This window comes from Bactrocera tryoni, chromosome 3 (genome assembly GCF_016617805.1).
Source record: "Bactrocera tryoni isolate S06 chromosome 3, CSIRO_BtryS06_freeze2, whole genome shotgun sequence".
Lineage (NCBI taxonomy): Eukaryota > Metazoa > Arthropoda > Insecta > Diptera > Tephritidae > Bactrocera > Bactrocera tryoni.
Genome location: NC_052501.1, coordinates 10,844,146 through 10,858,469, shown reverse-complemented (window position 1 = coordinate 10,858,469; position 14,324 = coordinate 10,844,146). Strand labels below are relative to the sequence as shown.

The 14,324-nt window shown below is 38.3% G+C and overlaps 2 protein-coding genes across 2 annotated transcripts; both read right to left on the bottom strand.

The window, feature by feature from the left end:
* Positions 1 to 936: 936 nt before the first annotated feature.
* Positions 937 to 3,923, bottom strand: LOC120771240 (putative inorganic phosphate cotransporter). The gene is made up of 4 exons (XM_040099156.1): positions 3,764 to 3,923; positions 3,535 to 3,671; positions 1,438 to 2,520; positions 937 to 1,374 (listed from the first exon to the last, which is right to left on the bottom strand). The coding sequence occupies exons 1-4, from the start codon at positions 3,795 to 3,797 to the stop codon at positions 1,171 to 1,173; spliced, it is 1,458 nt and encodes a 485-aa protein (XP_039955090.1). The 5' UTR covers positions 3,798 to 3,923; the 3' UTR covers positions 937 to 1,170.
* A 5,479-nt stretch (positions 3,924 to 9,402) lies between these two features.
* LOC120771246 (putative inorganic phosphate cotransporter) lies at positions 9,403 to 11,715 on the bottom strand. The gene is made up of 4 exons (XM_040099162.1): positions 11,460 to 11,715; positions 11,140 to 11,276; positions 10,003 to 11,082; positions 9,403 to 9,928 (listed from the first exon to the last, which is right to left on the bottom strand). Exons 1-4 carry the CDS (start codon positions 11,494 to 11,496, stop codon positions 9,746 to 9,748), a joined length of 1,437 nt encoding a protein of 478 aa, XP_039955096.1. The 5' UTR covers positions 11,497 to 11,715; the 3' UTR covers positions 9,403 to 9,745.
* Positions 11,716 to 14,324: the final 2,609 nt, after the last annotated feature.

Sequence of the window (14,324 nt, the reverse complement as noted above, 5' to 3'; positions counted from 1 at the left end):
TTCGATAACGATACAATAACGCTATGTAATAGTCGCTGTTTATGACCCATACTTTTTCATGTTAGTCAATAAAAATTGTCTCATGCACTTTCTATGCGCCAAAACTGTGCCAGCCGACCGTTGTGTTTTTAGTTGCAGCGTCGTTGTAGCGGGTTTGTCGTGTGCAGTCTACTCGGATGACTAACGATTGGACTTGGGAGTGAAATGATGGATTCATGTTTTAATCAAAGTTTGGTAAATCAATGTCACGTTGCGATGCAAAAACTCGGTTTATTACGCTTGAACATCTCCAAACACTGCACTAAAACAGCAACTTGTTGTAGTGAAAAGTGAGCTTTCGCGGCACTCACTTCGCACAGAGCTTTCTCATGCCCAAAAATTCGTATTATATGATGCACACGTTCAGTTGGTACTTTAGGGTATCTACTATCTCGTACAACTTCACTTTACGGACATCTAAAACTATTTCGTGGACTTTTTTGATGTTTTCGTGGGTAACAACTTCCTTTGGGCGTCTACTGTGTTCACAGTTTTCGGTTCTCATTTCCTCACGTCTAAACTTAGCAAAGCAATTTTTGATGGCTGGTTTTCCTGGCGCAGTGTTCCGAAACACATCATTAAGCCTAGTTTGTTCTCCAGCTGTATTTTTTTCTTCATTCATTTTTATCCACTTTTTCGCAATAAAAAAGTTGCTTCACTCAAAATGACATAATTTACAAACTAGTTATCTGACAGCTGTCAAATTTATACACGCGCCTTTCAAAGGTTGGAACAAGCCGGGGACTTTTTTGCTGACCTGTTATTTGTCTTACAAAAGTCTTATATAATTTAATTTGACTAGTCATTTTTCATGATCAGAATTTCTCAGAATTTAAAGCTCATAAAATATTGACCCTTATTAGTCCTATTACTAAGAAATATATTAATTTCGGCTCATTATAATTTTCCGCTTATATTTCTCTACTGAACTTTCAAATTTATTTTTGTACAACAAACACATAAAGAAATATAATTTATATACAATTTTTCTATAACTATTAAGGCAGACCTATCTTTCATACACTAAGCTCAAACTAGTTACAAGACATACATTTCCGATGACATACGACAAAAATACCGAAATATTTTGTATATTAACTAAAAATTAGAACAAATAATACATAATAAAAACTAAACAGCCTCCTTTCCCTTCTCAACGTCAGCCGGTTTCGTTACCAACGAACTCCCATTTAGTGGTTGCAGCTCATGCACCTTGACTTCGTCATTATGCCAGGGTTGCATTTCTGCTGAGCCGAATGCAAGGAAGAGCGCATTCGCAATGAAATTGTAGCCGCCAGCGATGAAAAATATTATACGCCATTGTTGCGAACTTGTCTGTAAAATTTTGAAAATTGATTTTAAACACTCAAATATTTTTTGCATTTCGTAAAAACTTACCGGATCGGTCACGATATATCCGACGACCAGTGGTGCAATGATGCTCATTATATTTGCGGCTGTGTTTGTCAAACCCACCAGCGTGCCAGAAAAGTGTGGTGAGAGATCAATATGATTCACCTGCCAGCCAAAATGTGTTATCGAACTGATCGCAACAGTTACCGTTAAGAGCACCACAGCCAAATCGCTCTCATCTGCGCTCACGTAAGCCAACCATATGAATGTGGGTACGGGTATCCACTGACCGATGGTATTGAAAATTTTGCGCGAAGTTGTGGTGCTAACGACTTTTGACTCCTCGAAAGCACGCACGAAGGGACAACAAATGAAACCCAAAATCACCATCGTTAGATACGGTAGGGAAGAGAGTAACGCATTACTCTTTATATCTTTGTGAAGTACGCTATTCATATACGATGGTATTTGCGTGAGCAGCGTCCAGAACGCCCATGTGTAGCCGCATTGTGCCACTAGTAATGCCAAAAATGGTGGTGAAGTGATTATCTTACGCCAAGGCACTTTGGTGGGCATTTCATGTTCGTGGTCGTCTTTCTTGTGTGCATTCAATGAGGTTTCGATGTGATTGCGTTCAGCAAGTGTAATAGCTTTACAATCTCGAGGTGAGCTCGCGCCAAGCCATAGCCAAATTAATGCCCAACACAAACCGCACATACCGGGTATATAATAAATACTTGGCCAACCTAAGCTGGAGGAGGCCAGTGCGCCGCTGCTACCCAACATTACAACTGTGCCGAATTGTGCGCCCGAAAAAAGATATGTTGCCAAAGAACTGCGTTCCTCAACTGGCGCCCATTTGGCCAGTATTGTTACCGCAGCTGGCATGGTCGAACCCTGTCCTAAGCCTTGTAGGAAACGTAGCACACATAATAACCACCAGTCGCCTATGCTGACGGCCAACGGTGTCAATATAGCCAATATACTGCTGCTGGTCATCGTAAAGAGTACCATTACTTTGCCACCGAAACGTCGCGCCAAATTGCCACCAGGGACTTGTGTGAAAATGTAGCCGCAGAAGAAACTGCTTATCACTCGAGATTTTGTTTGCTCCGACCATTTGTATTCCTGTGAATAGATGAAATACTCAATATAATGGATATAATTTAAAGAAGGTCAAGCTAGATCATTATTATTTGGATTGTGATTAAATATTAGTAAGTAAGGTAGTTCGTTTACGGTCCAAAATATGAACGAACATCCTTAAAGCTTTAGACCAACTACATCTTTCGTTTATCAGATATTAAGTCGAAACAATATATCCGACAAAACTTGTTTGGTTATTAAGGATTCTTTTCATCTAAAGCACATTTAATTCCGTTTTCAGTTAAAGACACGTGCCTTATACGGGAGCCTTTTAAACTCCCATAACATACACCTTTATGCGAAGACTTCAAGTATATGATGCTACAATGAAGGTATAGTTTCTCTTCTAAATAAGGCAATAATTATCGGATTATTAATATAGAAATCTCCAAAGACCTCAAGTTTCCTTCAGCTTTTGACAATCTTTACTTAAAGTTTGACTATTGAAGAATTGCTCTCACTAATTCCCTTTGCTTTTGTTTTGTTCGGAGAAGCTCACACACAAACCTTGTGCTCGGTATCGTCATGCATGCCCGTAGCTACTTCACAGAGAAAAATGAGAGGAAAACTGAGCGAGACAGAACTCAACTCTCCTCTCTCTCCCTGGCGGTTAATTAAACTTTCGTATTAAGCTTTCTGTGTATTTTTAGAACTTCGGAGTGTAATGGGGTGCATTCTAATTTTTTGTCATTGCTGGAATTTTCCAACTGGTTGAATGACATTAAAAGTCACTGTGACCTTTCGACTTGGCGTTAATTTTATTTATATGTATGTACTTAGTGTAGACACATTTTCTTTATCTCGATAATGATTTTGCCGTTTTAAATGTTCACTTGTTAGATGAGAGTACCCGTCATACTTGTAAACTCTCTTTCACAATTAGACAGCACTTTAAAATTTTTTATGATGGTTTCAAACGACTTCTTTGATTCCACAGGCTTTGCCATATTTATTTTCATTTTGATGTATTACATAATTCCATATCACTATACTTACAGGAAAATCGGGATTCGACGCATTCTTATCCATCATCGCCACAATGGCAATGGACAAATTGACGCGCATGGCATAGATGAGCGAGACGCCAAAGAAGAGCAGTAAACACTGTACATGACGTCGACCGAAGATCGGCACTACGAAAATGCAATGAAAATAATAATATCACTTAAAAAATAAAAATCACAAATTTTATAAATTAAGCTTAAAATTGGTGAGAAAAACTCACGCTTTGCTTCCTTGATGCTCTGGTTCAAGACCATGGTTCACGACTAACTCACTGATTCAATAAATTCAAAATTTAGAAGAAATTTTTTGTAACGAATTCCGAAATGCTTTCGAATGCAACTGCATGTGTGTAATGACAGCTGACCGCTCAACGATTAACGAGTCTCTGAGTGCAAATCCCACGGTACACGTAATTATATTGTTACACTATATAATCACTTATCGTTGCTTCAACCAAAGTCGTTATCTTTTGAAATCATATATAAATATATACAAACATAGAATGTAAATTAAATATCATTCTAATTTCGTACATAGCTAGCACGTGTTTCACAATATGTATTCTTGGTGGGATTAGTTAGACTGCATAGTCATCTTACCCAACAGATAAATTTGCCGTGGTTTGATTAAAAACCATATTTCCAAAATGCTCAGGTCGGTTTTTAATATTATGCGAGCATAAAGCTAATATGTCCTTAAACACCTAGAAATAAATTTGCTTTGGTATTGAAAATTGGAGGATGCAGTCATGTGTTGAAGTTCACGCACTTGGGATTGGCCAGAAACGATTCTTTTACATAAGACTCAAGCTGCTCAAGAATTCCGGTCATAGACCAAGTATCCTCTAGGTAGCCAAAGAACAACCGTTTGAAGGCGAGCTAAAATGAGAAGTCGAAATATTCCCTCCGCAGGGTTGTGCGCTGGTTTTGAGACCCCAGCACCCAATGAAAAATAACAACCAGCTTCGGATAAGTTGAGAAGTAAAGTCTTTTCTCGACGAACAAAAACCAAACTCTATAAGTCACTCATTATTCCCGACTTGCTATATGATGCAGAGGCATGGATGCTGACAACATTTGATGAGTCGACGTTACAAGTTTTCGAGAGAAAGGTTCTATGAAAGATTTATGGTCCTTTGCGCGTTGGCCACGGCAAACACTCCAGTCGATGGAACGATGAGCTGTACAGGTATGCGACATTAATATAGTGCAGAGACACTACGCTGGTTATGTCATATCGTTCAAATGGACGGAATCACTCCAGCTCTGAAAGTATTCGACGCAGTACCCACCAGGTGAAGCAGAGGAAAAGGAAGACCACCACTCCGTTGGAAAGACCAGGCGGAGAAGGACTTGGCTTCGCGCCACGTAGCGAAAAAGGAAACGACTGGCGCCAGTAATGCCATGATGCATATAACAGCCAAATTCAAACATCGCAGAACATATGAAGTATACATATAAATGATCAGCTTTACGAGCTGACTGCTCAGTGTGACGTGCTAAGTCGATTAGGCCATACCCATCTGTCGATCTGTATATAAGATTTGAGATACTGATATGAAATTTTACATACATCGTTTTTCTACCTAGAAGCTACTTATTTGTCGGAAATGTCGATATCGGATCAGCATAGCATATAGTTTGCATACAAACTTGCCGTCACTTTGTACAATGTGTACGGAGCGTCGAGCCACTGTAGCGTATAGCTGCCATACAAACTTGCCGATCAAAATCAAGATAGATATTTTCAGAATATATTTTTTAATCTTATTGCGACTTGAAGACAGCACGTGTCACAACGAAAGAACTAGCAAAACGTTTTCCATGGGATCAAAATCATTGAACAGTTACGTTTTCGGTTTAAGTTGCATATAACGGATTTTTCAATAAGATTAATGAAAAAGTATATTCGATGCTATTTTGTATGGAATCCGATTTCTTTTGCGTGGCCACCACGGGCACGCTTGCAGAAGGCCAGACACTGAACCCAATTTTCGACGGTTTTCATGCATAAATCGGCCGTCATTGCCGCAATTTCACGTTCGATACTCGTACGAAGTTCATATCAATCGTCGCTGGCTTGTTGGCATCACCGAGGTGTGCAACTGACTTGGCTTTCAATAAATCGATTGATTCACAGTAACGTGCCGGTTTTGATCATCACGGAAGAAATACGGCAATGACGCCGTCAAACCGTAATTTTTTCGAGATGCAATTGTGACTGCCTGATTGCTGCCTGACCAATAACGCATATTTTGCTTATTGAAGAGCCATTCAGCCAGAAATAAGCCTCATCGCTGAAGATGATTTTTCTATGAAAATCCGGTTTATTTTCAAGTTGTTGCTCTGCTAAACGCACGAACATTCGACGATTCTGGTGGTCAAGCGGCTTCCGGTCCTATGTCAATTTGATCTTTTGCGGACGTAGGCCAAGATCTTTTCGCAAAATTCGTCTTAACGACAAGACGCTCAATTGTTGATCTGACAGGACGATTATGACGACCCTAAGTTGGACGTAGCGCTCTTAAAGTTGAAGCCACTGACTCCGAACTACGGTAGTAAATATTAATAGCTTCGATTCGTTGTTGGATCGTATACCTTTCCATGAGGAAGTGGCAAACCTTACTGAGGAGAAGTGTCAAAGGAGGTGAAAAAATATGGCGTCGTTTGTTGTTCCTATCGGTCTGCTTTTGTAGTGTCTTATTGAAGAAACTCTGTACATATGTAGTCATAAGTTCCAGGTTATTATAGCTTAGGGGCAACCTATGTTAGCGTATTTACTTGTATAGTCACATCCCCGTTTTACGCGTCGGTATTCGAGCTACCTTAATGTAACATAAAAATGCATTGAGACAGTATATGAATTATTTTCAGCATGTTGAGTTCTGTATGCGTATGATTTATGATTTTCTAAATCTTCTGCTTGATGCTTATGCAAATAGCATATAAACTACTGTTGTTGCGTATTCTGCAGTAATTGCATGCAATTGTTTATCTAACTGTTTACCCGCATTTTAAGTATTTCGCAAAGATAGAAAACAATTACAACTGATAGCGTTGCACATAATTTTTAGGAATTTTAATTTTTTTTTTTTAATTTTGTTATAAACTTTTCTGAATAGAATAGATAATTTTTTATTTACATTAAGGATAATCAGCAGGGTTTTGCATAGAAAACAAAAATATTAAAAGTAAATTTTCTGTTTTTGTACCAAATCTCATTCAAAACCGTAAACAATAATTATAGGATCCGCATTATTCATTCACGAAACTTAGCATACAATTGGATAATTTAGGAGGAGGAAAGAAATTTGTTCAAAATCGACTTTTACTAGTGAAATGTTAATTTTTGTAAAACTGGGTATTTACACGATCTGGCAACGCTATTTTCAAGGTAATCGTTTATTTAAATAGATGACAGCTAAAAAATGCATAATTCCTCTTAACTCTTTATCTACATTGTATGTATTTATAGAAACAGTTACTTAGAAGTGCAATCAGTTAGTACCAGGAATGGATTTTCTACATAGAGTACCATACAAGTAGTTGGGTGTTTTTTTTACAATATGTATGAAATAATTGCATACATTTTAAATATTAAAGCACTTCGTCTCTTCCTATAAGAAATTATTCAATAAATTCAAATTTATTTTAATAATCTTAGAAGTAGCAGACTACTTGATTTACAAATAGCTCAAGTAGAGAACTAATAAATACTCGTATTGTCTACTTTTAGTTGTTAGTGTTCATACCTAGCAATATCATAGCGGAAACGTTCACCATGTTCGTCGTTAAACGTTTCTATATCTTTAAGAAAAAGAAATGTATCTTTAATAATAGAAAGAACCTATCTTCTGATGGACACAAGTTTTAATTTTCAGGATTTCTCAAAATAAGTAACAATTCAAGAGATTCTGCGCCAAAAACTAGGCAACACCTGCTGTTATAGTTAAGAAGATGAGTAATTTTGTCAGTTAAGATTTCTTTAAATCCGTTAGACAAATGTCTAACTGTAACGAGCACAGTAGTTTCTCTAAATAAAATGTTTATATACATTTTTTTAGAAAAATAATTTTTAATAGTATAATGAAAAGTTTTTTAAAGTTTTAATGAAAATTCTTTGACTATTTCTAAATCTTGATGAAAGTAAAGTTTGCGTCATATTTCTAATTTAAAACCCGGCTCTGCAGTTTTTGAGATATAGATCTGAAATTTTTCATAGGTATTTTTTCCGCAAGAAACAGTTTATTCGTCGGATCCGCCTTAATGGGATCCCAATAGGATAGATCGGCCCACTATAACATACTATAGCTGCTAAACAAACTATCCAAGAATAAAATCAAGTTGAAAATCTTCATAAGAGATCCGTTGTATTGAGTAACCTTAATTCACAATGAAGCCGTAGTCAAGCCAATAATGTTTTATGGGATCATTGTCTAGCGAAGGGCGCCCGAAAGGGCTATACTTGCTAAGAGGCTTGAACGTGTTCAATGAGCGGCTCTCATAGGCATTTCTGATGCACTGCGGACAACATCAACAGAAGCGAATTAATGCCATATTATACATGGTATCCGTAGACATAGCCGGCAGGTGCATTACTGCGAATTGCGCTCTAAGGCCCAGGGAAGCTGAGTATATGAAGGGGGTCGACCAAGGACGCGCTGAAGTTCTCCTCCTTCAAATGCATCCCTTAAATCACTGCGGTGCAACAAAGAATATGTGAATGGGAAGGAATCGCTGGTGAAGAGGCCTAGTGAGCTTTTCCACGAGTGGCTCGAAGCTAAGCAGATATTTTTCTGCAGCCTCTTTCAGAGAGATGAGCATCCGACAGACCACCTCCAATAGATCTAAAGTATTTTTTCCGCAAGAAACAAGACGGACAGAGGAGCGGTAATACCAGCGCTGAGCTCTGCGCTCAAAGTTAATCAAGGAGTGTGTTTCCTTACTAAAAACAGCATCTAGCTAGCTGAAGTATCCTCAGAGTAGTTCGGATCATAGCAAAATCGCTGGTAACTGTAAAATCGATGAGCTATCCAGAGCTATATTTGCTCCGCGCATATCGGAATGGGACCAAGTTGGATTTACATTGGTAGCTTACGTTCTAGCAATGTTCCAATAGAGCTCGCGTGCGCTTTGAAGGCGATGGTCTACGACCTGTGCGCCAGTGCGGCTGAAAGATCCTTTTAATCTAGAGTAGATCACAGGAGCGTTCCTGTACTATGGTTTGGAGGATAGTGTTATGGAAACATCCAAGCCCTTTCTGATCCATTGTTCGGTCTTTGCGAGGCTGAGCATAAAACAACTGAACTGTCGAGTCGAGTACATCGGTATATTATGGAGAATGGTGTTATGAAAACTTCCAAGTAATTTGTGCTCCAGTGACCAGGCTTTGCCAGGTTGAGAATAAAACAACTCGGTAGTCTTACTTTCGGCGAACCAGGGCTAAATTGCCGCAACTGACATTAGCCATCCTAACACATCACTTCACTTCATTACGTCAGAGCGCTTGATCGATCTTATGATGGGTCTTATGATCGATTATATAGGATTTTTAGGAAACACAATGCACCAGCCTTCCTAGCAATTCAAGTGAAAGCCCTGTAGGGATCGACCGACTAATCTAACATTACCTTAATTAGCCTTGAAGGTACTAGGAAAATGTTTCTCAAGTTATTCAAACTTATAGTTGCTCCAAGAAATGAACCTGTAAAGGGTATTATAGATTCGATGCAGTCGTAGTTAATGCTTTTCTATGAAATTTGCTCTCTCTCAGTTGATTGAGCAGAAATAATACATCTGAAATACAAAATGGAGCTTGATATGAAATGATTAAACCTTGACTAGTTAAAAGGGGCTTATTGTTAAATAACTAGAGTAGTGTTGGCCCTAAATCGAGATAATGAGCGCACTACAGTTGCGCAAACACTGCATTATGACAATTAGAAAAACGATGTTATTCGCCCTATATTTTTTATCTTCAAGAGGCAAGTGTTAATATGGCCATTAACAGCTATAGCAGAAGTTTTCTTTTCACTAAGCATAAACATGATTTATTCTAGTTTATAATATTAAATACAATTTTTTAAATTGGATTTCTGTAGACCACAAAGAGCGCCACCAGAGCAATTTAACTGTTAATTATTCTATTTTCTACAATTAGTTTTAAATACTGTGATCTTCGTTTTCAGAAATGCCTAGACCTCTCAAATCTTCTCGGTCTCCATTTTAATAGTTTCAAATTGGATGTGATCGCGCTCATCCCGCTCAGTTTTAGGATAGTTCCAGGGCTGGATTTTCGTCTGGCCAAACATAATGAACAATAAATTGCCAACGAAGTACATGCCACCGGCAATGTAGAAGACAATGCGCCACTGCTGCACATTTTTCTGTAATTAAAATGCGATTTATAAAAAAATTAAATTTTCTAACTAATAGATTACAAAATTATAAGCCTACAAACCGCATCTGTGACAATGAAGCCCACCGTCAATGGGGCCGATAAGCTCATCACATTTGCCGCACAATTCGCTATGCCCATAAGGACACCAGCAAAATTGGGTGATAAATCAATATGATTGGTGAGAAACCCCAAATTGCCGGCTGTATTCACACCAACAGCAATAACCAGCAAAACCAGCGCCAACTCACTCTGATCGGCGCGCATATAGCCGAGTAGTATGATCGGTACTACGGGCACCCAAAAACCGATAGTGTTGAACAACTTACGACTCGCATTGACGCTGGTGTAGCCACGTTTCATCAAAAAGTCGGCTAAAACACAAAATATAAATGTCAAAAACATATTAGCAAGATAAGGTGCTGAGGCCATGAGAGCACTGCTCTTGATATCCTGTCCCAGTATGCTCTTCATGTACGAAGGGATTTGTGTCAGCAATGTCCAATAGCCAAAAGCGTAGGTGCTCTGTGCCAACAATAGCACCCAGAAAGGCACAGATGTGAGTATCTTCAACCATGGTGTCTTCAAGGTTGCATGGTCATGCTCCGGTTTAGCCGTTGTCACCATTGCCGCTTCAATATACAAACGCTCTCCCACAGTCATCGATTTGCATTCGTTTGGCGTGCTAGCGCCAACAAAATACCAAACGAAACCCCAAATTAAGCTGAATAAGCCAGTGAAATAGAATATGCCCGGCCAGCCGAAGGTGGAAGAGGCAATCCAACCGCTGACCAACATCATTAGCACGCTACCAAAGCCCAGCCCGGTATAGCAAAAGGTGCCAAGTGAGCCACGCTCCTCGGCTGGTATCCATTTGGAGAGCAGTGTGTGTATCGATGAAAAGATACTACCCTGTATGAGACCTTGACACAAACGCAGCGCGAAGAGCAGTGGCCAATCACCTAAACGCACGCTCAACGGCGTGAGTAAAGCCAAGACGCCACTTAGTACTATACTAAGGAGTAGCGTTATTTTACCACCAAATCTGTGCGCCAATTGACTGCCCGGTATTTGTGTCACAAAATATCCCCAAAAGAAACTGCTGAGCAGGTAGGATTTGGTCTTCTCGGACCATTGGTACTCCTTGGGTAAAAAAATTTTGATTATGAAAAAAAAAATTTATTTTTTAAGTTTTCCCACCTCAAAATTGGGGTTTGTGGAATTCTTATCCATCATTGCCACTATCGCCACCGAAAGATTTACGCGTTGCGTGATCGCTGCAGAGAGTCCCAGAAATATTAGAACACACTGTACATGACGCGCTCCGAAGAGCGGTGCTGGAATACGGTGAAAATTCCAATATATTTATATAAAAGGTATCACGTAAATTATTTTAATTAGTTTATTAGTTTGTAAAAATTAAATATAATATATTTCTTACGCAGATTTGCGGTGCCATGAACTTTGCGTAATTTATTAAATTTTTTTTCACATGAAGAATATCGAATTTTTTTACAAACCTTTAATTTTGTTATCATCTATCGGCTTATTTTCCATTTAATATTCAGTCTTTGTCACACTGTTTGAAAAAGTAGAACTTAAAGTTCCGAAAACACAAATTTTTAATGGACCAGCAACCAAACAAGTTGATTGATCGAGCAATGAAAGGCATCTAACAGTTTTCGCTGTGTTCATAGTTAGTGTAGAGTCCATGAGCAGCGGCAGTAGCGTTAGGGTGACTCAAAAGTCATCTAAATTAAATTTAACATTTAGTGATGACTCAAAATCAGCATCATAAATATATATAAATTTCTCACAAATTTGTTGCTTTCGAACCACCGACTTGACTTACACATATGCGACTACGAGCACTGTTGTTTATGTAGCCTCCAGTAGAGGTCTTAGCTTTCACAAATGCTTATCATTATATGCTAAATAATTTATATAGCTATGATACATGCGCTTTTATGAGAGGATTTTACGATAAGCAGTAGGGGCGTGGCCGGTTATTATTTATCATAGATAGTTAAGTAAGTATGCCCCCTATGTAAGGTATTAAGATAATCTCATTGGTCTTAGATAATAAATACATGTCTATTTTACAAAGTTATCTTTTTATTTGCATCTTGAGTTACTCGCAAGATTTCAGGCTACATTTTTTCGACTTGTATGAAACTAAACAATTATACACCTTTCATTGATTTGGTTGTTGCTTGTGATTCTTCTTTAAATATACATACTTGATTTAGTTTTATGTAATTTTCAAAAATCATCAGAAGAAGAAAAACCACGAATGAGTCAAATTCACATATGAAGTTTAATATCAACCGTTTTCCGATTTCTATGCCACCAAATGACAGCAGTTTCGAATACTTTCTACCTGTGCATTTAGCCCATGACAAAGACTTGTTCATGATTACAAATAATTTCTAAATTAGCGTTCAAACTAGCTCTCCTTGTTTCAGAGAGCACAATATTACGTCCAACAAAAAATCGGTTTCTAATATTTTAAATAATAACCCGACAAAAAATAGTCAGGCAAATTTCGTAAACCCTAATAAAAACTTAAATAATATGAACAACCACAGTAATCAGCCAACTTATGACGAAGTAGAATAGTAGGAGCTGAGCATGCAAACGGCCAATGTGATGCATTGTTTAAAACTAAAAAAAAATAAAAACTCTTTGAAAAACAAGCTGAACAAACAGTTAATTTATTCAATATGATAATGCTCCTTGTGAATGAACTACGTAAGTAGATACTCATATAGTTAAGTATATTGAAGGCCAAAGTGGTTTCCGACCACTGTAAAGTTACATTATAGTAACATAGGTAAATTTCTGAGATGCATTTCTCCAAGAAAGCAAACCATATATAAATCTATAAAGACTTCTCACCCTTCTGAAACAGCAATGATCTATATCTTCGATCATTTAATTTGAAGTGCAGTTATTTGTGACAATGACCCAATCTGCGCAATGTGTTGTTGAGCAAATAAGCCTTGCATTGCCTTGTTTTGCAGATATCTTGCCAAATAAAAAGTTTTATGTAAAGGGGTTTTCAATTAAAGCGCTGTTATTTAACAAAAAACGGTTTGGGATATTAATGAAATGGCCAAGAGGCACGCTTGCAGAGGTCCAGACACTGAACCCAATTTTCGACAGTTTTCAAGGAAAAATCGGCTGATACTGCTACAATATCCCGTTCGATATTCGTGCGAAGTTCATCAATCTTCGCTGGCTTATTGGCATAAATCATATGTAGACTTGACGTAGCCCCAAAGGAAATAGTCTAACGGCGTTAAATCGCACAACCAAGGCGGGCAATTGACTCGGCCATTTCCTGAGATAACCAAACTTGGTTTTCAATAAATAAATTGTGACATTCGCTGTGTGGCTTGTGTCACCGTCCTGTTGGAACCGCATACTGTCCAAGTCCATATAATTAAATTTGGGTGAAAAATATTCGGTTATCATTGAGCGGTAGCGATTCCCATTCACAGTAACGTACCGGTCGTGATCGGCGCCAGCCCATAAACCGCACCAAACCAAAATTTTTTGGGATGCAATGGTGACTCATGGAGTACGTGTGGATTGCTGCCTAACAAGTAACGCATATTTTATTATTTTTAATTATTATTGACGAAGCTTTTTAGCCAGAAATGAGCCTCGTCGCTGAAGATCGCTAGTGGTCACGCGACTTTAATTCTTGCAAAATTCGCCACAACGACGTCATAGAGATGCCCAACGCTTGAGAACGAAGTGTGAGAGACTAATTTGGATCTGATTTGCATTGAGCGTAGCGCTCTTCAAATTGAAGCCACTGACTCCCAATTTCGGTCGTTAATTTTAATAATTTTTACTCGTTGTTATATCGTGTATATGTAATTCCATGATGAAGTGGCAAACCTTACTGAAGAGAAATGTGTTGACTTAAAAAAAAAAAACAGAACAAATGGTTTTTTCGGCAAAATCAATTTTTTTATTCAAAATAGTCTCCTTCTGTTTAATACAGCTTTTGCACGGTCCAAAAGCTTGTCGAACGAGTGTTTTAGCTCGTTGGCCGGTATGGCCGCCAGTATGCCGGTGCAAGCCTTTTGAATAGCATCTACGTCTGCATAACGCTGTCCTTTCATGGACAAATGCATTTTTCTGAAAAGGAAGAAGTCGCACGGTGCCATTTCACGTGAATACGCGAAGTGGTTAATGGTTAATTTGTGATTTTTTGGTCAAATAATCGTCCTTCGATTGTTGGATTCTGATCATAAAGGGGGTGCTACATTTAAAAAGTCCTGTTTACTTTGGAACACACCTTGTATAGAAATTACGTGTCACGTTGTCTGTCCGCGATGGACTCCTAAACTACTTAGCCGATTTTAGCAAAA

Coding starts and splice junctions, on each gene's coding strand:
- LOC120771240 (XM_040099156.1), bottom strand. CDS start 3,797: ATGGTCTTGAACCAGAGCATCAAGGAAGCAAAGC. Junction 2,521..3,534: donor CGTCGAATCCCGATTTTCCT/GTAAGTATAGTG, acceptor ATCTATTCACAG/GAATACAAATGGTCGGAGCA. Junction 1,375..1,437: donor GATATATCGTGACCGATCCG/GTAAGTTTTTAC, acceptor AAAATTTTACAG/ACAAGTTCGCAACAATGGCG.
- LOC120771246 (XM_040099162.1), bottom strand. CDS start 11,496: ATGGAAAATAAGCCGATAGATGATAACAAAATTAAAG. Junction 11,277..11,459: donor AGATGATAACAAAATTAAAG/GTTTGTAAAAAA, acceptor ACCGTATTCCAG/CACCGCTCTTCGGAGCGCGT. Junction 9,929..10,002: donor GCTTCATTGTCACAGATGCG/GTTTGTAGGCTT, acceptor TTTTAATTACAG/AAAAATGTGCAGCAGTGGCG.